General features: G+C 56.5%; 1 protein-coding gene across 1 annotated transcript in view; it reads left to right on the plus strand.

Annotated features, from left to right (window-relative positions):
- Nucleotides 1-21,532, plus strand: part of LOC136572374 (PC-esterase domain-containing protein 1A-like) — an 89,375-nt gene extending 67,843 nt beyond the window's left edge. The window contains exons 7-10 of the mRNA XM_066572893.1: nucleotides 14,503-14,562; nucleotides 14,643-14,693; nucleotides 16,046-16,120; nucleotides 19,666-21,532. Of these exons, the coding sequence (XP_066428990.1) occupies nucleotides 14,503-14,562; nucleotides 14,643-14,693; nucleotides 16,046-16,120; nucleotides 19,666-19,844 (365 nt within the window). The 3' untranslated portion in view covers nucleotides 19,845-21,532. The remainder of the gene's footprint in view (nucleotides 1-14,502; nucleotides 14,563-14,642; nucleotides 14,694-16,045; nucleotides 16,121-19,665) is intronic.
- The last annotated feature ends 1,721 nt before the right edge of the window (nucleotides 21,533-23,253 follow it).

Here is a 23,253-nt window from a genome sequence, read left to right on the forward strand (position 1 = left end):
TTGGTTCCATCACACCATATTGGGCAGGGAGCGGTGTGTGCTGGGGGCCGCTGCACCAGTCCTCAGTTCCATCACACCATATTGGGCAGGGAGCGGTGTGTGCTGGGGGCCGCTGCACCAGTCCTCAGTTCCATCACACCATATTGGGCAGGGAGTGGGGTGTGCTGGGGGCCGCTGCACCAGTTACATCACAGCATATTGGGCAGGGAGCGGTGTGTGCTGGGGGCCGCTGCACCAGTTCTCAGTTCCATCACACCATATTGGGCAGGGAGCGGTGTGTGCTGGGGGCGCTGCACCAGTTCCATCACACCATACTGGGCAGGGAGCGGTGTGTGCTGGGGGCCGCTGCACCAGTTCCATCACACCATATTGGGCAGGGAGCGGTGTGTGCTGGGGGCCGCTGCACCAGTTCTCAGTTCCATCACACCATATTGGGCAGGGAGCGGTGTGTGCTGGGGGCCGCTGCACCAGTTCTCAGCTCCATCACACCATATTGGGCAGGGAGCGGTGTGTGCTGGGGGCCGCTGCACCAGTTCTCAGCTCCATCACACCATATTGGGCAGGGAGCGGTGTGTGCTGGGGCCGCTGCACCAGTTCTCAGTTCCATCACAGCATATTGGGCAGGGAGCGGTGTGTGCTGGGGCCGCTGCACCAGTTCTCAGTTCCATCACACCATATTGGGCAGGGAGCGGTGTGTGCTGGGGGCCGCTGCACCAGTTCTCAGCTCCATCACACCATATTGGGCAGGGAGCGGTGTGTTCTGGGGGCGCTGCACCAGTTCTCAGCTCCATCACACCATATTGGGCAGGGAGCGGTGTGTGCTGGGGGCCGCTGCACCAGTTCTCAGCTCCATCACACCATATTGGGCAGGGAGCGGTGTGTGCTGGGGCCGCTGCACCAGTTCTCAGTTCCATCACAGCATATTGGGCAGGGAGCGGTGTGTGCTGGGGCCGCTGCACCAGTTCTCAGTTCCATCACACCATATTGGGCAGGGAGCGCTGTGTGCTGGGGGCCGCTGCACCAGTTCTCAGTTCCATCACACCATATTGGGCAGGGAGCGGTGTGTGCTGGGGCCGCTGCACCAGTTACATCACACCATATTGGGCAGGGAGTGGTGTGTGCTGGGGGCGGCTGCACCAGTTCTCAGTTCCATCACACCATATTGGGCAGGGAGTGGTGTGTGCTGGGGGCCGCTGCACCAGTTCCATCACAGCATATTGGGCAGGGAGCGGTGTGTGCTGGGGGCCGCTGCACCAGTTCCATCACAGCATATTGGGCAGGGAGCGGTGTGTGCTGGGGGCCGCTGCACCAGTTCTTGGTTCCATCACACCATATTGGGCAGGGAGCGCTGTGTGCTGGGGGCCGCTGCACCAGTTCTTGGTTCCATCACACCATATTGGGCAGGGAGCGGTGTGTGCTGGGGGCCGCTGCACCAGTCCTCAGTTCCATCACACCATATTGGGCAGGGAGCAGTGTGTGCTGGGGGCCGCTGCACCAGTTCTCAGTTCCATCACACCATATTGGGCAGGGAGCGGTGTGTGCTGGGGGCCGCTGCACCAGTTACATCACAGCATATTGGGCAGGGAGTGGTGTGTGCTGGGGGCCGCTGCACCAGTTCTCAGTTCCATCACACCATATTGGGCAGGGAGCGGTGTGTGCTGGGGGCCGCTGCACCAGTTCTCAGTTCCATCACACCATATTGGGCAGGGAGCGGTGTGTGCTGGGGGCCGCTGCACCAGTTCTTGGTTCCATCACACCATATTGGGCAGGGAGCGGTGTGTGCTGGGGGCCGCTGCACCAGTCCTCAGTTCCATCACACCATATTGGGCAGGGAGCGGTGTGTGCTGGGGGCCGCTGCACCAGTCCTCAGTTCCATCACACCATATTGGGCAGGGAGTGGGGTGTGCTGGGGGCCGCTGCACCAGTTACATCACAGCATATTGGGCAGGGAGCGGTGTGTGCTGGGGGCCGCTGCACCAGTTCTCAGTTCCATCACACCATATTGGGCAGGGAGCGGTGTGTGCTGGGGGCGCTGCACCAGTTCCATCACACCATACTGGGCAGGGAGCGGTGTGTGCTGGGGGCCGCTGCACCAGTTCCATCACACCATATTGGGCAGGGAGCGGTGTGTGCTGGGGGCCGCTGCACCAGTTCTCAGTTCCATCACACCATATTGGGCAGGGAGCGGTGTGTGCTGGGGGCCGCTGCACCAGTTCTCAGCTCCATCACACCATATTGGGCAGGGAGCGGTGTGTGCTGGGGGCCGCTGCACCAGTTCTCAGCTCCATCACACCATATTGGGCAGGGAGCGGTGTGTGCTGGGGCCGCTGCACCAGTTCTCAGTTCCATCACAGCATATTGGGCAGGGAGCGGTGTGTGCTGGGGCCGCTGCACCAGTTCTCAGTTCCATCACACCATATTGGGCAGGGAGCGGTGTGTGCTGGGGGCCGCTGCACCAGTTCTCAGCTCCATCACACCATATTGGGCAGGGAGCGGTGTGTTCTGGGGGCGCTGCACCAGTTCTCAGCTCCATCACACCATATTGGGCAGGGAGCGGTGTGTGCTGGGGCCGCTGCACCAGTTCTCAGCTCCATCACACCATATTGGGCAGGGAGTGGTGTGTGCTGGGGGCAGCTGCACCAGTTCTCAGCTCCATCACACCATATTGGGCAGGGAGCGGTGTGTGCTGGGGGCCGCTGCACCAGTTCTCAGTTCCATCACACCATATTGGGCAGGGAGCGGTGTGTGCTGGGGCCGCTGCACCAGTTCCATCACACCATATTGGGCAGGGAGCGGTGTGTGCTGGGGCCGCTGCACCAGTTACATCACAGCATATTGGGCAGGGAGCGGTGTGTGCTGGGGGCCGCTGCACCAGTTCTCAGCTCCATCACACCGTATTGGGCAGGGAGCAGTGTGTGCTGGGGGCCGCTGCACCAGTTCTCAGTTCCATCACAGCATATTGGGCAGGGAGCGGTGTGTGCTGGGGCCGCTGCACCAGTTCCATCACACCATATTGGGCAGGGAGCGGTGTGTGCTGGGGCCGCTGCACCAGTTCCATCACACCATATTGGGCAGGGAGCGGTGTGTGCTGGGGCCGCTGCACCAGTTCTCAGTTCCATCACACCATATTGGGCAGGGAGCGGTGTGTGCTGGGTCCGCTGCACCAGTTCCATCACAGCATATTGGGCAGGGAGCGGTGTGTGCTGGGGGCCGCTGCACCAGTTCTCAGTTCCATCACAGCATATTGGGCAGGGAGCGGTGTGTGCTGGGGGCCGCTGCACCAGTTCCATCACAGCATATTGGGCAGGGAGCGGTGTGTGCTGGGGGCCGCTGCACCAGTTCCATCACACCATATTGGGCAGGGAGCGGTGTGTGCTGGGGGCCGCTGCACCAGTTCTCAGTTCCATCACACCATATTGGGCAGGGAGAGGTGTGTGCTGGGGGCCGCTGCACCAGTTCTCAGTTCCATCACACCATATTGGGCAGGGAGCGGTGTGTGCTGGGGGCCGCTGCACCAGTTCTCAGTTCCATCACACCATATTGGGCAGGGAGAGGTGTGTGCTGGGGGCCGCTGCACCAGTTCTCAGTTCCATCACACCATATTGGGCAGGGAGCGGTGTGTGCTGGGGGCCGCTGCACCAGTTCTCAGCTCCATCACAGCATATTGGGCAGGGAGCGGTGTGTGCTGGGGGCCGCTGCACCAGTTCTCAGTTCCATCACACCATATTGGGCAGGGAGTGGTGTGTGCTGGGGGCCGCTGCACCAGTTACATCACAGCATATTGGGCAGGGAGTGGTGTGTGCTGGGGGCCGCTGCACCAGTTCTCAGTTCCATCACACCATATTGGGCAGGGAGCGGGGTGTGCTGGGGGCCGCTGCACCAGTTACATCACAGCATATTGGGCAGGGAGCGGTGTGTGCTGGGGGCCGCTGCACCAGTTCTCAGTTCCATCACAGCATATTGGGCAGGGAGCGGTGTGTGCTGGGGGCCGCTGCACCAGTTCTCAGTTCCATCACACCATATTGGGCAGGGAGCGGTGTGTGCTGGGGGCCGCTGCACCAGTCCTCAGTTCCATCACACCATATTGGGCAGGGAGCGGTGTGTGCTGGGGGCCGCTGCACCAGTTCTCAGCTCCATCACAGCATATTGGGCAGGGAGCCGTGTGTGCTGGGGGCCGCTGCACCAGTTACATCACAGCATATTGGGCAGGGAGTGGTGTGTGCTGGGGGCCGCTGCACCAGTTCTCAGTTCCATCACACCATATTGGGCAGGGAGTGGTGTGTGCTGGGGGCCGCTGCACCAGTTACATCACAGCATATTGGGCAGGGAGTGGTGTGTGCTGGGGGCCGCTGCACCAGTTCTCAGCTCCATCACACCATATTGGGCAGGGAGCGGTGTGTGCTGGGGCCGCTGCACCAGTTCTCAGCTCCATCACACCATATTGGGCAGGGAGCGGTGTGTGCTGGGGGCCGCTGCACCAGTTCCATCACAGCATATTGGGCAGGGAGCGGTGTGTGCTGGGGGCCGCTGCACCAGTTCCATCACTCCATATTGGGCAGGGAGCGGTGTGTGCTGGGGGCCGCTGCACCAGTTCCATCACTCCATATTGGGCAGGGAGCGGTGTGTGCTGGGGCCGCTGCACCAGTTCTCAGCTCCATCACACCATATTGGGCAGGGAGCGGTGTGTGCTGGGGGCCGCTGCACGAGTTCTCAGTTCCATCACACCATATTGGGCAGGGAGTGGGGTGTGCTGGGGGCCGCTGCACCAGTTACATCACAGCATATTGGGCAGGGAGCGGTGTGTGCTGGGGGCCGCTGCACCAGTTCTCAGTTCCATCACACCATATTGGGCAGGGAGCGGTGTGTGCTGGGGGCCGCTGCACCAGTTCTCAGTTCCATCACACCATATTGGGCAGGGAGCGGTGTGTGCTGGGGGCCGCTGCACCAGTTCTCAGTTCCATCACACCATATTGGGCAGGGAGCGGTGTGTGCTGGGGGCCGCTGCACCAGTTCCATCACAGCATATTGGGCAGGGAGCGGTGTGTGCTGGGGGCCGCTGCACCAGTTCCATCACACCATATTGGGCAGGGAGCGGTGTGTGCTGGGGGCCGCTGCACCAGTTCTCAGTTCCATCACACCATATTGGGCAGGGAGAGGTGTGTGCTGGGGGCGCTGCACCAGTTCTTGGTTCCATCACACCATATTGGGCAGGGAGCGGTGTGTGCTGGGGGCCGCTGCACCAGTTCTCAGTTCCATCACACCATATTGGGCAGGGAGTGGTGTGTGCTGGGGGCCGCTGCACCAGTTCTCAGTTCCATCACACCATATTGGGCAGGGAGTGGTGTGTGCTGGGGGCCGCTGCACCAGTTACATCACAGCATATTGGGCAGGGAGTGGTGTGTGCTGGGGGCCGCTGCACCAGTTCTCAGCTCCATCACACCATATTGGGCAGGGAGCGGTGTGTGCTGGGGGCCGCTGCACCAGTTCTCAGTTCCATCACACCATATTGGGCAGGGAGCGGTGTGTGCTGGGGGCCGCTGCACCAGTTCTCAGTTCCATCACACCATATTGGGCAGGGAGCGGGGTGTGCTGGGGGCCGCTGCACCAGTTACATCACAGCATATTGGGCAGGGAGCGGTGTGTGCTGGGGGCCGCTGCACCAGTTCTCAGTTCCATCACAGCATATTGGGCAGGGAGCGGTGTGTGCTGGGGGCCGCTGCACCAGTTCTCAGTTCCATCACAGCATATTGGGCAGGGAGCGGTGTGTGCTGGGGGCCGCTGCACCAGTCCTCAGTTCCATCACACCATATTGGGCAGGGAGCGGTGTGTGCTGGGGGCCGCTGCACCAGTTCTCAGCTCCATCACAGCATATTGGGCAGGGAGCGGTGTGTGCTGGGGCCGCTGCACCAGTTACATCACAGCATATTGGGCAGGGAGTGGTGTGTGCTGGGGGCCGCTGCACCAGTTCTCAGCTCCATCACACCATATTGGGCAGGGAGCGGTGTGTGCTGGGGGCCGCTGCACCAGTTCCATCACACCATATTGGGCAGGGAGCGGTGTGTGCTGGGGGCCGCTGCACCAGTTCTCAGCTCCATCACACCATATTGGGCAGGGAGCGGTGTGTGCTGGGGGCAGCTGCACCAGTTCTCAGCTCCATCACACCATATTGGGCAGGGAGCGGTGTGTGCTGGGGGCCGCTGCACCAGTTCCATCACAGCATATTGGGCAGGGAGCGGTGTGTGCTGGGGGCCGCTGCACCAGTTCCATCACTCCATATTGGGCAGGGAGCGGTGTGTGCTGGGGGCCGCTGCACCAGTTCCATCACTCCATATTGGGCAGGGAGCGGTGTGTGCTGGGGGCCGCTGCACCAGTTCCATCACAGCATATTGGGCAGGGAGCGGTGTGTGCTGGGGGCCGCTGCACCAGTTCTCAGCTCCATCACACCATATTGGGCAGGGAGCGGTGTGTGCTGGGGGCCGCTGCACCAGTTCTCAGTTCCATCACACCATATTGGGCAGGGAGTGGGGTGTGCTGGGGGCCGCTGCACCAGTTACATCACAGCATATTGGGCAGGGAGCGGTGTGTGCTGGGGGCCGCTGCACCAGTTCTCAGTTCCATCACACCATATTGGGCAGGGAGCGGTGTGTGCTGGGGACCGCTGCACCAGTTCTCAGCTCCATCACACCGTATTGGGCAGGGAGCGGTGTGTGCTGGGGGCCGCTGCACCAGTTCTCAGTTCCATCACACCATATTGGGCAGGGAGCGGTGTGTGCTGGGGGCCGCTGCACCAGTTCTCAGTTCCATCACACCATATTGGGCAGGGAGCGGTGTGTGCTGGGGGCCGCTGCACCAGTTCCATCACAGCATATTGGGCAGGGAGCGGTGTGTGCTGGGGGCCGCTGCACCAGTTCCATCACACCATATTGGGCAGGGAGCGGTGTGTGCTGGGGGCCGCTGCACCAGTTCTCAGTTCCATCACACCATATTGGGCAGGGAGAGGTGTGTGCTGGGGGCCGCTGCACCAGTTCTCAGTTCCATCACACCATATTGGGCAGGGAGTGGTGTGTGCTGGGGGCCGCTGCACCAGTTACATCACAGCATATTGGGCAGGGAGTGGTGTGTGCTGGGGGCCGCTGCACCAGTTCTCAGTTCCATCACACCATATTGGGCAGGGAGCGGGGTGTGCTGGGGGCCGCTGCACCAGTTACATCACAGCATATTGGGCAGGGAGCGGTGTGTGCTGGGGGCCGCTGCACCAGTCCTCAGTTCCATCACACCATATTGGGCAGGGAGCGGTGTGTGCTGGGGGCCGCTGCACCAGTTCTCAGCTCCATCACACCATATTGGGCAGGGAGCGGTGTGTGCTGGGGGCCGCTGCACCAGTTACATCACAGCATATTGGGCAGGGAGTGGTGTGTGCTGGGGGCCGCTGCACCAGTTCTCAGCTCCATCACACCATATTGGGCAGGGAGCGGTGTGTGCTGGGGCCGCTGCACCAGTTCTCAGTTCCATCACACCATATTGGGCAGGGAGCGGTGTGTGCTGGGGGCCGCTGCACCAGTTCCATCACAGCATATTGGGCAGGGAGCGGTGTGTGCTGGGGGCCGCTGCACCAGTTCCATCACTCCATATTGGGCAGGGAGCGGTGTGTGCTGGGGGCCGCTGCACCAGTTCCATCACTCCATATTGGGCAGGGAGCGGTGTGTGCTGGGGCCGCTGCACCAGTTCTCAGCTCCATCACACCATATTGGGCAGGGAGCGGTGTGTGCTGGGGCCGCTGCACTAGTTCTTGGTTCCATCACAGCATATTGGGCAGGGAGCGGTGTGTGCTGGGGGCCGCTGCACCAGTTCCATCACACCATATTGGGCAGGGAGCGGTGTGTGCTGGGGCCGCTGCACCAGTTCTCAGTTCCATCACACCATATTGGGCAGGGAGCGGTGTGTGCTGGGGGCCGCTGCACCAGTTCCATCACAGCATATTGGGCAGGGAGCGGTGTGTGCTGGGGGCCGCTGCACCAGTTCTCAGCTCCATCACACCATATTGGGCAGGGAGCGGTGTGTGCTGGGGCCGCTGCACCAGTTCCATCACAGCATATTGGGCAGGGAGCGGTGTGTGCTGGGGGCCGCTGCACTAGTTCTTGGTTCCATCACAGCATATTGGGCAGGGAGCGGTGTGTGCTGGGGGCCGCTGCACCAGTTCCAGTTCCATCACAGCATATTGGGCAGGGAGCGGTGTGTGCTGGGGGCCGCTGCACCAGTTCCATCACACCATATTGGGCAGGGAGCGGTGTGTGCTGGGGGCCGCTGCACCAGTTCCATCACACCATATTGGGCAGGGAGCGGTGTGTGCTGGGGCCGCTGCACCAGTTCTCAGTTCCATCACACCATATTGGGCAGGGAGTGGTGTGTGCTGGGGGCCGCTGCACCAGTTCCATCACAGCATATTGGGCAGGGAGCGGTGTGTGCTGGGGGCCGCTGCACCAGTTCCATCACAGCATATTGGGCAGGGAGCGGTGTGTGCTGGGGGCCGCTGCACCAGTTCCATCACAGCATATTGGGCAGGGAGTGGTGTGTGCTGGGGGCCGCTGCACTAGTTCTTGGTTCCATCACACCATATTGGGCAGGGAGCGGTGTGTGCTGGGGTCGCTGCACCAGTTCCATCACACCATATTGGGCAGGGAGCGGTGTGTGCTGGGGCCGCTGCACCAGTACTCAGTTCCATCACACCATATTGGGCAGGGAGCGCTGTGTGCTGGGGGCCGCTGCACCAGTTCTCAGCTCCATCACAGCATATTGGGCAGGGAGCGGTGTGTGCTGGGGGCCGCTGCACCAGTTCTCAGTTCTATCACACCATATTGGGCGGGGAGCGGTGTGTGCTGGGGGCCGCTGCACCAGTTCTCAGTTCCATCACACCATATTGGGCAGGGAGCGGTGTGTGCTGGGGGCCGCTGCACCAGTTCTCAGTTCTATCACACCATATTGGGCAGGGAGCGGTGTGTGCTGGGGCAGCTGCACCAGTTCTCAGTTCCATCACACCATATTGGACAGGGAGCGGTGTGTGCTGGGGGCCGCTGCACCAGTTCTCAGTTCCATCACACCATATTGGGCAGGGAGCGGTGTGTGCTGGGGCCGCTGCACCAGTTCTCAGTTCCATCACACCATATTGGGCAGGGAGCGGTGTGTGCTGGGGCCGCTGCACCAGTTCCATCACACCATATTGGGCAGGGAGCGGTGTGTGCTGGGGCCGCTGCACCAGTTCTCAGTTCCATCACACCATATTGGGCAGGGAGCGGTGTGTGCTGGGGCCGCTGCACCAGTTCCATCACAGCATATTGGGCAGGGAGCGGTGTGTGCTGGGGCCGCTGCACCAGTTCTCAGTTCCATCACACCATATTGGGCAGGGAGCGGTGTGTGCTGGGGGCCGCTGCACCAGTTCTCAGTTCCATCACACCATATTGGGCAGGGAGCGGTGTGTGCTGGGGGCCGCTGCACCAGTTCTCAGTTCCATCACACCATATTGGGCAGGGAGCGGTGTGTGCTGGGGACCGCTGCACTAGTTCTTGGTTCCATCACAGCATATTGGGCAGGGAGCGGTGTGTGCTGGGGGCGCTGCACCAGTTCTCAGCTCCATCACACCATATTGGGCAGGGAGTGGTGTGTGCTGGGGCCGCTGCACTAGTTCTTGGTTCCATCACAGCATATTGGGCAGGGAGCGGTGTGTGCTGGGGGCCGCTGCACCAGTTCTCAGCTCCATCACACCATATTGGGCAGGGAGCGGTGTGTGCTGGGGGCCGCTGCACCAGTTCCATCACACCATATTGGGCAGGGAGCGGTGTGTGCTGGGGCCGCTGCACCAGTTCCATCACACCATATTGGGCAGGGAGTGGTGTGTGCTGGGGGCCGCTGCACCAGTTCTCAGTTCCATCACAGCATATTGGGCAGGGAGCGGTGTGTGCTGGGGGCCGCTGCACCAGTTCCAGTTCCATCACAGCATGTTGGGCAGGGAGTGGTGTGTGCTGGGGGCCGCTGCACCAGTTCCATCACACCATATTGGGCAGGGAGCAGTGTGTGCTGGGGGCCGCTGCACCAGTTCTCAGTTCCATCACAGCATATTGGGCAGGGAGCGGTGTGTGCTGGGGCCGCTGCACCAGTTCTCAGTTCCATCACAGCATATTGGGCAGGGAGCGGTGTGTGCTGGGGGCCGCTGCACCAGTTCCAGTTCCATCACAGCATATTGGGCAGGGAGTGGTGTGTGCTGGGGGCCGCTGCACCAGTTCCATCACAGCATATTGGGCAGGGAGCGGTGTGTGCTGGGGGCCGCTGCACCAGTTCTCAGTTCCATCACACCATATTGGGCAGGGAGCGGTGTGTGCTGGGGGCCGCTGCACCAGTTCTTGGTTCCATCACAGCATATTGGGCAGGGAGCGGTGTGTGCTGGGGCCGCTGCACCAGTTCTCAGCTCCATCACACCATATTGGGCAGGGAGCGGTGTGTGCTGGGGGCCGCTGCACCAGTTCCATCACAGCATATTGGGCAGGGAGCGGTGTGTGCTGGGGCCGCTGCACCAGTTCTCAGTTCCATCACAGCGTATTGGGCAGGGAGCGGTGTGTGCTGGGGGCCGCTGCACCAGTTCCATCACACCATATTGGGCAGGGAGCGGTGTGTGCTGGGGCCGCTGCACCAGTTCCATCACACCATATTGGGCAGGGAGCGGTGTGTGCTGGGGGCCGCTGCACCAGTTCTCAGTTCCATCACAGCATATTGGGCAGGGAGTGGTGTGTGCTGGGGGCCGCTGCACCAGTTCCATCACAGCATATTGGGCAGGGAGTGGGGTGTGCTGGGGGCCGCTGCACCAGTTCTCAGTTCCATCACACCATATTGGGCAGGGAGTGGGGTGTGCTGGGGGCCGCTGCACCAGTTCCATCACACCATATTGGGCAGGGAGCGGTGTGTGCTGGGGGCCGCTGCACCAGTTCTCAGTTCCATCACACCATATTGGGCAGGGAGTGGTGTGTGCTGGGGGCCGCTGCACCAGTTCCAGTTCCATCACAGCATATTGGGCAGGGAGCGGTGTGTGCTGGGGGCCGCTGCACCAGTTACATCACAGCATATTGGGCAGGGAGTGGTGTGTGCTGGGGGCCGCTGCACCAGTTCCATCACACCATATTGGGCAGGGAGCGGTGTGTGCTGGGGGCCGCTGCACCAGTTCTCAGTTCCATCACACCATATTGGGCAGGGAGCGGGGTGTGCTGGGGGCCGCTGCACCAGTTACATCACAGCATATTGGGCAGGGAGCGGTGTGTGCTGGAGGCCGCTGCACCAGTTCTCAGTTCCATCACACCATATTGGGCAGGGAGCGGTGTGTGCTGGGGCCGCTGCACCAGTTCTCAGCTCCATCACACCATATTGGGCAGGGAGCGGTGTGTGCTGGGGGCCGCTGCACCAGTTCTCAATTCCATCACAGCATATTGGGCAGGGAGCGGTGTGTGCTGGGGGCCGCTGCACCAGTTACATCACAGCATATTGGGCAGGGAGCGGTGTGTGCTGGGGCCGCTGCACCAGTTCTCAGCTCCATCACACCATATTGGGCAGGGAGCGGTGTGTGCTGGGGGGCGCTGCACCAGTTCTCAATTCCATCACAGCATATTGGGCAGGGAGCGGTGTGTGCTGGGGGCCGCTGCACCAGTTACATCACAGCATATTGGGCAGGGAGCGGTGTGTGCTGGGGGCCGCTGCACCAGTTCCATCTCAGCATATTGGGCAGGGAGCGGTGTGTGCTGGGGGCCGCTGCACCAGTTCTCAGCTCCATCACACCATATTGGGCAGGGAGCGGTGTGTGCTGGGGCCGCTGCACCAGTTCTCAATTCCATCACAGCATATTGGGCAGGGAGCGGTGTGTGCTGGGGGCCGCTGCACCAGTTACATCACAGCATATTGGGCAGGGAGCGGTGTGTGCTGGGGCCGCTGCACCAGTTCTCAGTTCCATCACACCATATTGGGCAGGGAGCGGTGTGTGCTGGGGCCGCTGCACCAGTTCTCAGCTCCATCACACCATATTGGGCAGGGAGCGGTGTGTGCTGGGGGCCGCTGCACCAGTTCTCAATTCCATCACAGCATATTGGGCAGGGAGCGGTGTGTGCTGGGGGCCGCTGCACCAGTTACATCACAGCATATTGGGCAGGGAGCGGTGTGTGCTGGGGCCGCTGCACCAGTTCTCAGCTCCATCACACCATATTGGGCAGGGAGCGGTGTGTGCTGGGGGCCGCTGCACCAGTTCTCAATTCCATCACAGCATATTGGGCAGGGAGCGGTGTGTGCTGGGGGCCGCTGCACCAGTTACATCACAGCATATTGGGCAGGGAGCGGTGTGTGCTGGGGCCGCTGCACCAGTTCTCAGCTCCATCACACCATATTGGGCAGGGAGTGGTGTGTGCTGGGGGCCGCTGCACCAGTTCTCAATTCCATCACAGCATATTGGGCAGGGAGCGGTGTGTGCTGGGGCCGCTGCACCAGTTCTCAGCTCCATCACACCATATTGGGCAGGGAGTGGTGTGTGCTGGGGCCGCTGCACCAGTTCTCAATTCCATCACAGCATATTGGGCAGGGAGCGGTGTGTGCTGGGGGCCGCTGCACCAGTTCCATCACACCATATTGGGCAGGGAGCGGTGTGTGCTGGGGGCCGCTGCACTAGTCCTTGGTTCCATCACAGCATATTGGGCAGGGAGCGGTGTGTGCTGGGGGCCGCTGCACCAGTTCCATCACACCATATTGGGCAGGGAGCGGTGTGTGCTGGGGGCCGCTGCACCAGTTCCATCACACCATATTGGGCAGGGAGCGGTGTGTGCTGGGGGCCGCTGCACCAGTTCTCAGTTCCATCACACCATATTGGGCAGGGAGCGGTGTGTGCTGGGGGCCGCTGCACCAGTTCTTGGTTCCATCACAGCATATTGGGCAGGGAGCGGTGTGTGCTGGGGCCGCTGCACCAGTTCTCAGCTCCATCACAGCATATTGGGCAGGGAGTGGGGTGTGCTGGGGGCCGCTGCACCAGTTCCATCACACCATATTGGGCAGGGAGCGGTGTGTGCTGGGGCCGCTGCACCAGTTCTCAGCTCCATCACACCATATTGGGCAGGGAGTGGTGTGTGCTGGGGCCGCTGCACCAGTTCCAGTTCCATCACACCATATTGGGCAGGGAGCGGTGTGTGCTGGGGGCCGCTGCACCAGTTCTCAGCTCCATCACACCATATTGGGCAGGGAGCGGTGTGTGCTGGGGCCGCTGCACCAGTTCTCAGCTCCATCACACCATATTGGGCAGGGAGCGGTGTGTGCTGGGGGCCGCTGCACCAGTTCTCAGTTCCATCACACCATATTGGGCAGGGAGCGGTGTGTGCTGGGGGCCGCTGCACTAGTTCTTGGTTCCATCACAGCATATTGGGCAGGGAGCGGTGTGTGCTGGGGCCGCTGCACCAGTTACATCACAGCATATTGGGCAGGGAGCGGTGTGTGCTGGGGCCGCTGCACCAGTTCTCAGTTCCATCACACCATATTGGGCAGGGAGCGGTGTGTGCTGGGGGCGCTGCACCAGTTCTCAGTTCCGTCACAGCATATTGGGCAGGGAGCGGTGTGTGCTGGGGCCGCTGCACCAGTTCTCAGCTCCATCACACCATATTGGGCAGGGAGTGGGGTGTGCTGGGGCCGCTGCACCAGTTCCATCACACCATATTGGGCAGGGAGCGGTGTGTGCTGGGGCCGCTGCACCAGTTCCATCACAGCATATTGGGCAGGGAGCCGTGTGTGCTGGGGGCCGCTGCACCAGTTCCATCACACCATATTGGGCAGGGAGCGGTGTGTGCTGGGGCCGCTGCACCAGTTCCATCACAGCATATTGGGCAGGGAGCCGTGTGTGCTGGGGGCCGCTGCACCAGTTCCATCACACCATATTGGGCAGGGAGCGGTGTGTGCTGGGGGCCGCTGCACCAGTTCTCAGTTCCATCACAGCATATTGGGCAGGGAGTGGTGTGTGCTGGGGGCCGCTGCACCAGTTCTCAGTTCCATCACACCATATTGGGCAGGGAGCGGTGTGTGCTGGGGCCGCTGCACCAGTTCTCAGTTCCATCACACCATATTGGGCAGGGAGTGGTGTGTGCTGGGGGCCGCTGCACCAGTTCTCAGTTCCATCACACCATATTGGGCAGGGAGTGGGGTGTGCTGGGGGCCGCTGCACCAGTTCTCAGTTCCATCACGTCATATTGGGCAGGGAGTGGGGTGTGCTGGCGGCCGCTGCACCAGTTCTCAGTTCCATCACACCATATTGGGCAGGGAGTGGGGTGTGCTGGCGGCCGCTGCACCAGTTCTCAGTTCCATCACACCATATTGGGCAGGGAGTGGGGTGTGCTGGGGCCGCTGCACCAGTTCTCAGTTCCATCACACCGTATTGGGCAGGGAGCGGTGTGTCCTGGGGGCCGCTGCACCAGTCCTCAGTTCCATCATCTGTCTCTACAGGAGCTGCATTTATTCCAGGATACACATCCTTCGATGGAAGTAGCATTGATGCCACGCCTGGTTAGTATTACACCCACATGCCTTTCTGTGGACATGGTACCCAGTGGCGTTATGTGTAACCGGTTCCCTCTGCCTGCCAGGTGTCCTGTGCTCTGGGGACTTCACTGATGATAAGCTTATCAATCCAAATGGTGAGAAGCAAAGATGTCTCCATGCTCCTCTATCTCGTCTCTTCTACTCCTCTTCTTTCATGTCGTCTTTTTCCTCTTCTCCTTCTTTTTCAGTCTTCTCTTTTCTCTTCTTCCATCTCCTCCTCTTCTTTCATCTCTTCTCATCTCTGCCGTCTTTTTTTTTTGTCTTGTCTCCTCATCTTCTTTTTCCGTCTCGTGTTCTCTCCTCTGCCCTCTTTTTTTGTCTCGTCTCCGCTGCCCTATTCTTTCATCTCCTCTCCCCTCTTTTTCTGTCTCATCTCTTCTTTTTCCGTCTCGTCTCCTCCTCTTCTTTTTCTGTCTCATCTCCTCTCCTCTGGCCTCTTCTTCTGTCTCGTCTCTTTTGCCGCCTTCTGATTCCATCTCCCCTTCTATGCCCTCTTGTTCCGCTCATCTCCTCTCCTCTGCCCTCTTCTTCTGTCTCGTCTCTTCTTCTTCTTCTGTTTCCTCTCCTCTGCCGCCTTCTGATTCCATCTCCCCTTCTCTGCCCTCTTGTTCCGCTCATCTCCTCTCCTCTGCCCTCTTCTTCTGTCTCGTCTCTTCTTCTTCTTCTGTCTCGTCTCCTTTGCCTCCTTCTGATTCCATCTCCCCTTCTCTGCCCTCTTGTTCCGCTCATCTCCTCTCCTCTGGCCTCTTCTTCTGTCTCGTCTCCTCTGCCGCCTTCTTCTTCCATCTCCCCTTCTCTGCCCTCTTGTTCCGCTCGTCTCCTCTCCTCTGCCCTCTTCTTCTGTCTCGTCTCCTCTGCCTCCTTCTTCTTCCATCTCCCCTTCTCTGCCCTCTTGTTCCGCTCGTCTCCTCTCCTCCGCCCTCTTCTTCTGTCTCGTCTCCTTTGCCTCCTTCTTCTTCCATCTCCCCTTCTCTGCCCTCTTGTTCCGCTCGTCTCCTCATCTTCTTTTTCCGTCTCCTCTGCCTTTTCCTTTCGTCTCCTCTTCACTCTTCCTCTTCTGTTGTCTCCTCCTGCACCCCCTTGGTGTCCGATATCCCATGTTTTTTGTAGTCGGTGCTTTTTGTTTCTTGTGAATGCCTTTATTTTGCTCACTCTCTTTGGCCCACTGATACCGCTTATTTCGCGGAGTGTGAAGAGCCATGTAATATGCGAATGCACATTATACCACCATTTACTGTGACATCGCTGGGACATTGTACAAATAATAATGCTGCATATCCCCATCATCTCCATGACTGTTATTGGAGCCGCCCAACTCTGCTGTTATATTATACCTATATAATGACTGTAAATCAATAGTGCCATCACCGTGCCCATACATCAGCTGTCTATATACCCTACATCTGTATACTGGTGGGTTACACTGATGGTGTTTTCTATGTTTCAGCTTCTTCGGCCTTTGTAACTGATAGTACACTACTGACCGCCAACATGACCTGCGGATACTACAATCCTCCTCCAGGTAATGACCGCACAGTCTGTATCCCTTGGGGGGATTCATATAGGGGTGACGTCTCCCCCTCCCGGTCTATACGTGCCACTAGCACTATTACAACCTCTTCTCTCCACTATCCATGAAAATTGTAATGTTTCCCTCAACCTAATGCAGAGGTTGTAGACCTGTAGGGGGCGCCCCAATCACTGGTCGAGGCACATTGGCCCAGTGCATGAGAATCCAGTCTTATCTCTTCCTCCCCCCACACCCACCCACTAGCTTCCTGGAGATTAGATAGAAAGACCTTGATAGTTTGCTGTACTGGCTAACACCTCCCAAGCTTTATTCATTATACCTAATAGTGGAGAACGCTCTACACCCTGGGGGGGTGGGGGGTGGGGGCGACTGCTCTACACCCTGGGGGGGTGGGGGTGGGGGTGGGGGGGTGACTGCTCTACACCCTGGGGGGGGACTGTGGGGGGCGACTGCTCTACACCCTGGGCGGGGGGGGCGACTGCTCTACACCCTGGGGGGGCGGGGGGGGGCGACTGCTCTACACCCTGGGGGGGGCGGGGGGGACTCCACGAGTGTCCTCTTCTTCTCCCTATTCATTACTTTCTGGGAAAGCTGGGTGAATGGCAACCCGCATGGCTATTGTCAATAAAATATGGCTGGACGAGATTTCCAAATTATTGGATACTTTTTTAATTTACATTTTACACAGCATCACAACTTTTTGGGAATTTCGGTTGTATAATCCAACCTATCCAGAACACAAGGCGGCTGTTACATCATGTCTTATACTCCAATCACATCTAAAGCTGCAGTCACAAGCCGGCTGTTACATCATGTCTTATGCTCCAGTCACATGTAAAGCTGCAGTCACAAGCCGGCTGTTACATCATGTCTTAGGGCGAGCACCCACTGGCGTTTTTTTACCTGCGTTTTGCGTTTTGCGTTTTGCGTTTTTCCTGCACAGGCATAGAGATAACATGTGTTCCTGTCCACTGGCGTTTTTTTTGCGTTGCGTTTGCGTTTTTAACATAGGAACTGTCAGTTGCATATGTGTCCTTATTTTTCTCCATTGAAATTAATGGAAAAGCCGCGAAAACGCCGCGAAAACGCCGCGAAAAACGCCGCGAAAAGCGCGCGGAAAAAACGCGGGAAACGCGGCGAAAACGCTGCGTTTTTTTCCCGCGGAAAACGCAAACGCCAGTGGGTGCTCGCCCTTATACTCCAGTCACATGTAAAGCTGCAGTCACAAGCCAGCTGTTACATCATGTCGTATACTCCAGTCACATCTAAAGCTGCAGTCACAAGCCAGCTGTTACATCATGTCTTATGCTCCAGTCACATCTAAAGCTGCAGTCACAAGCCGTCAGTTACATCATGTCGTATACTCCAGTCACATCTAAAGCTGCAGTCACAAGCCAGCTGTTACATCATGTCGTATACTCCAGTCACATCTAAAGCTGCAGTCACAAGCCGTCAGTTACATCATGTCTTATGCTCCAGTCACATCTAAAGCTGCAGTCACAAGCCGTCAGTTACATCATATCTTATGCTCCAGTCACATCTAAAGCTGCAGTCACAAGCCGGCTGTTACATCATGTCTTATGCTCCAGTCACATCCAAAGCTGCAGTCACAAGCCGTCAGTTACATGATGTCTTATGCTCCAGTCACATCTAAAGCTGCAGTCACAAGCCAGCTGTTACATCATGTCTTATGCTCTAGTCACATCTAAAGCTGCAGTCACAAGCCGTCAGTTACATCATGTCTTATGCTCCAGTCACATCTAAAGCTGCAGTCACAAGCCAGCTGTTACATCATGTCGTATACTCCAGTCACATCTAAAGCTGCAGTCACAAGCCGGCTGTTACATCATGTCTTATACTCCAGTCACATCTAAAGCTGCAGTCACAAGCCAGCTGTTACATCATGTCTTATGCTTCAGTCACATCTAAAGCTGCAGTCACAAGCCAGCTGTTACATCATGTCTTATACTCCAGTCACATCTAAAGCTGCAGTCACAAGCCAGCTGTTAAATCATGTCGTATACTGCAGTCACATCTAAAACTGCAGTCACAAGCCGTCAGTTACATCATGTCTTATACTCCAGTCACATCTAAAGCTGCAGTCACAAGCCGTCAGTTACATCATGTCTTATACTCCAGTCACATCTAAAGCTGCAGTCACAAGCCGTCAGTTACATCATGTCTTATACTCCAGTCACATGTAAAGCTGCAGTCACAAGCCAGCTGTTACATCATGTCTTATGCTCCAGTCACATCTAAAGCTGCAGTCACAAGCCGTCAGTTACATCATGTCTTATACTCCAGTCACATGTAAAGCTGCAGTCACAAGCCAGCTGTTACATCATGTCGTATACTCCAGTCACATCTAAAGCTGCAGTCACAAGCCGTCTGTTACATCATGTCTTATGCTCCAGTCACATCTAAAGCTGCAGTCACAAGCCGGCTGTTACATCATGTCTTATACTCCAGTCACATCTAAAGCTGCAGTCACAAGCCGGCTGTTACATCATGTCTTATACTCCAGTCACATGTAAATCTGCAGTCACAAGCCGTCTGTTACATCATGTCGTATACTCCAGTCACATCTAAAACTGCAGTCACAAGCCGTCTGTTACATCATGTCGTATACTCCAGTCACATCTAAAACTGCAGTCACAAGCCGTCTGTTACATCATGTCTTATACTCCAGTCACATCTAAAGCTGCAGTCACAAGCCGGCTGTTACATCATGTCTTATACTCCAGTCACATCTAAAGCTGCAGTCACAAGCCAGCTGTTACATCATGTGGTATACTCCAGTCACATCTAAAGCTGCAGTCACAAGCCAGCTGTTACATCATGTCGTATACTCCAGTCACATCTAAAACTGCAGTCACAAGCCGTCTGTTACATCATGTCGTATACTCCAGTCACATCTAAAACTGCAGTCACAAGCCGTCAGTTACATCATGTCGTATACTCCAGTCACATCTAAAACTGCAGTCACAAGCCGTCAGTTACATCATGTCTTATACTCCAGTCACATCTAAAACTGCAGTCACAAGCCGTCAGTTACATCATGTCTTATGCTCCAGTCACATCTAAAGCTGCAGTCACAAGCCGTCAGTTAAATCATGTCTTATGCTCCAGTCACATCTAAAGCTGCAGTCACAAGCCGTCAGTTACATCATATCTTATGCTCCAGTCACATCTAAAGCTGCAGTCACAAGCCGGCTGTTACATCATGTCTTATGCTTCAGTCACATCTAAAGCTGCAGTCACAAGCCGTCAGTTACATCATGTCTTATGCTTCAGTCACATCTAAAGCTGCAGTCACAAGCCATCAGTTACATCATGTCTTATGCTCCAGTCACATCTAAAGCTGCAGTCACAAGCCGTCAGTTACATCATGTCTTATGCTCCAGTCACATCTAAAGCTGCAGTCACAAGCCGGCTGTTACATCATGCTTTATGCTCCAGGCAGAAGTTGGCTAGTTTATAAGCAACCAGTAGGTTAATACGCTCTTGTTAATACAACTCGTACTTCCCTCTTCTAGGTCCGGCGTTCCCCAGATATCGAGTGCCTAGGAACTTCCTCCTCCCCAACATGCCACCACCCATGAACTTTCCACCGTTTCCCCTCCGTGCCCCATATCCACAAAATGCCTGGAAAATGAAGAGGAAATCAAAGAAGACATTGAAGTTGAAAGGGGTCTGGTCCCACCCGTACCGATGACCTCCAGTTGGTCTGGTCCCACCCGTACCGATGACCTCCAGTTGGTCTGGTCCCACCCCTACCGATGACCTCCAGTCGGTCTGGTCCCACCCGTACCGATGACCTCCAGTCGGTCTGGTCCCACCCGTACCGATGACCTCCAGTCGGTCTGGTCCCACCCGTACCGATGACCTCCAGTCGGTCTGGTCCCACCCCTACCGATGACCTCCAGTCGGTCTGGTCCCACCCCTACCGATGACCTCCAGTCGGTCTGGTCCCACCCGTACCGATGACCTCCAGTCGGTCTGGTCCCACCCGTACCGATGACCTCCAGTCGGTCTGGTCCCACCCGTACCGATGACCTCCAGTCGGTCTGGTCCCACCCGTACCGATGACCTCCAGTCGGTCTGGTCCCACCCGTACCGATGACCTCCAGTCGGTCTGGTCCCACCCGTACCGATGACCTCCAGTCGGTCTGGTCCCACCCGTACCGATGACCTCCAGTTGGTCTGCCAGGGATCTATTGACCATGACGAGCTGGGTTCTCCAGGGTCTACTTTACTAAAGGAGGTGCTGGCATCCCCTTTCCAGGACCTGAGATCACATGACACATTCTAGGTCCCTGTCCTGTGTGAGTGCACCCCCGGTTACATGCACTGTGGTGTTTTCTGATTTTTTTTTAGGTTTTTTTTCTAGAGTGAAAGTTGTTTTTTTTCTTTTACCCAGAAGCACTCGGGAGGTTTTCTAGAATTTGTTTTATAAAGTATTCCTGCCTCTGTGGATTGAATATTGTTCACCCTGGGGTGGTAATTCCATCAGGCAGCCCCTGAACTGCCTCTAGATTCTGGCATTCTGTGGCAGTAAGTGCAGAAGAAATCCCAGACCCAACTTATATAAAGGGCTTGGGAACCCATAATTCCAAGCCGGAGATCCCAGAGGCAGAATCAACCACTCAAAAAATCATATTAAAATATGCACTGTGGTGACAAAAGTATTGGGACTCCACCAATCCCGTGTCCTCAGGCATATGTGTGAGCATTAGGTATAAATGAGAGGATCACACAGGCATATCCCAGTACAGAAGCCATCAGAACATCATGAGGTGTAGAGCTAAAAGACTTCCAACAGGTATGGCAGTGGGATGTCACCTGAGCAACCAATCAGTATGGGTCATCTAAGTGCTTTTGGACCTTCCAAAGTCCACTGCTGGCCATGTTATTGGGAGATGGAGGCCATCCGGTGTGTGCGGTGCCGCCACGTTAAGGGAGACCTCGTAAACTGACAGAACGTGGACAACGAAGCCTTCTAGGAGCTGTGAAGACATTACACACATCGACTGCCCACGCTTAGGGAGTCTCACAGGCCACTGGAACATCCATCAGTACCAGAACCATCTATAAGGAATGGCAAGGCAAGGGTTACCATGGACGAGAGGCACCTGTGAAGGTGCTTGGAGTGTTGTTCTAGAATAAAAGGGGGTTTGGTCCGGTGTCACCAGTAGAGCAAAATGTGATTGTTCTCAGTGAGAGAAACCAAGTCATCTTGTAGATATGAGACCTTTTAATGGCCACAAACATACATGATGTTACAGCAAGCTTTCCAACCTCTCAGGGTCCTTCCTCAGGTCTATGATTAACGGCACGTGTCCTCTGTTTCTTTATGCCTGCATGTGTGGATCATCTAATAAAGACTGAAAGCTTTTAACCCAACGCTGGACTTTCTCCATTTTCCTGTGTACCCCTCTTATTAGGTTCCTCCGTTCCCATGGCAATATGTCATTCAGCTACTTATGTATAGGGTCATCAGAGTTGAATCCATATCCTCACTTTAGACACTAGTTATGTACCAGTATCTTACATAATCTGGACCCACAGATCGGTGCAGATACAAATATGACATTTGACAAGAGGTTTTTTTTTAGAACGTTTATTTTAGGACGTAATGTGCTCAGCTTTAGATTTCAGTTATACCAACAAACACAAGGGACCGCCATGGGCACGGGGTTTGCCCCCAGCTCGGTGAATATCCTCATGGGAACATTTGAGACATGACATAGGTTCAACAATAGTCAGTTTAGTCATCAGATCCATCTTTTCTAGACGCTATATTGATGACATTCCGAGGATTGGAATCTACTGACTCTGTTATTAACATTAACCACAACAGAACATTGCTTTTATGCAAATATACTTAAACAATGAAGATAAGAATAATTTTAGGTTTTTCTAAAGAGTCATTTTTGACTCTTTAGAAAACTTTTCCTATTGACCATCCATAATATTCTTACCCCCCAAAAAACAGATACCTACTGGTTGACTGAAGTTTTGTCTTTCCCTTTCTGTACGTGACGAGGATCTGTTGTATTGGTGTGACCGGTTACCTCACAATCAGTCTAACTTACCTCTGACTCCTGTGAGTCACTGCCAGGACCCGTCACACACTGAGCTTTTCAGTTTTGATCATTTTTGTACCTAATAAGAATCTGTAGCATTATTGGGTTTCCAAGCAGCCCGCCGAGCCAACGGCTGCTATTATGGAGTTTTCATTATTATGTTACAATATCAGTATTGACATATTATCTGGGTATTATATCATTGTTGATTATTGATCTTTTATTATATTTTCTATGAGTATTAAGACCATACCTGTCTATTATAGCGGCACTCTCATATGGGCCCCCAGCCATGTCCCGCGTCACTTTGTTTCTGACCACCACGTCCGATGTAACAGTAGTAGCCGATCAGTAGGTGTAGAGCTGACAACGGGGTCTGGCTGTGGGATGTCACCAGGTATAGCGCTGACAACGGCGTCTGGTGGGGGGGATGTCACCAGGTGTAGAGCTGACAATGGGGTCTTGTGGTGGGATGTCACCAGGTGTAGAGCTGACAATGGGGTCTTGTGGTGGGATGTCACCAGGTGTAGAGCTGATAAAGAGGTCTGGTGGGGGGATGTCACCAGCTGTAGAGCTGATAATGGGGTCTGGTGGGGGGATGCCACCAGGTGTAGAGCTGATAATGGGGTCTGGCGGTGGGATGTTAGCAGGTCTAGCGCTGACAATGAGGTCTGGTGGTAGAATGTCACCAATTAATCAGTATGGAATATTGCAGCACTTTTGGATCCTCCAGAGTCCACCGTTAGCCATGTTATTCAGTAATGGAAACCATCTGGTTTGTGCGGTGAGGCCACATTCAAGGAGGCCTCGTGAATTGACAAAATGCGGACAACAAAGCCTTGTACGGGCTGTGAAGACTACACAGACATCGTCTGCCCTCTCACAGGCCACTGGAATATCCATTAGCACCAGAAGCATCCATAGGGAACAACATGTGAAGGGTTATGATGGACGAGCGGCTGCCCAACATCTCAGCAGTAAATACACAGCGGCGCCTGCGATGGGGCTTGGAGTGTCGGACTGTAATTGAGTGGAAGC

The sequence above is a fragment of the Eleutherodactylus coqui genome, chromosome 7 (genome assembly GCF_035609145.1).
Source record: "Eleutherodactylus coqui strain aEleCoq1 chromosome 7, aEleCoq1.hap1, whole genome shotgun sequence".
Lineage (NCBI taxonomy): Eukaryota > Metazoa > Chordata > Amphibia > Anura > Eleutherodactylidae > Eleutherodactylus > Eleutherodactylus coqui.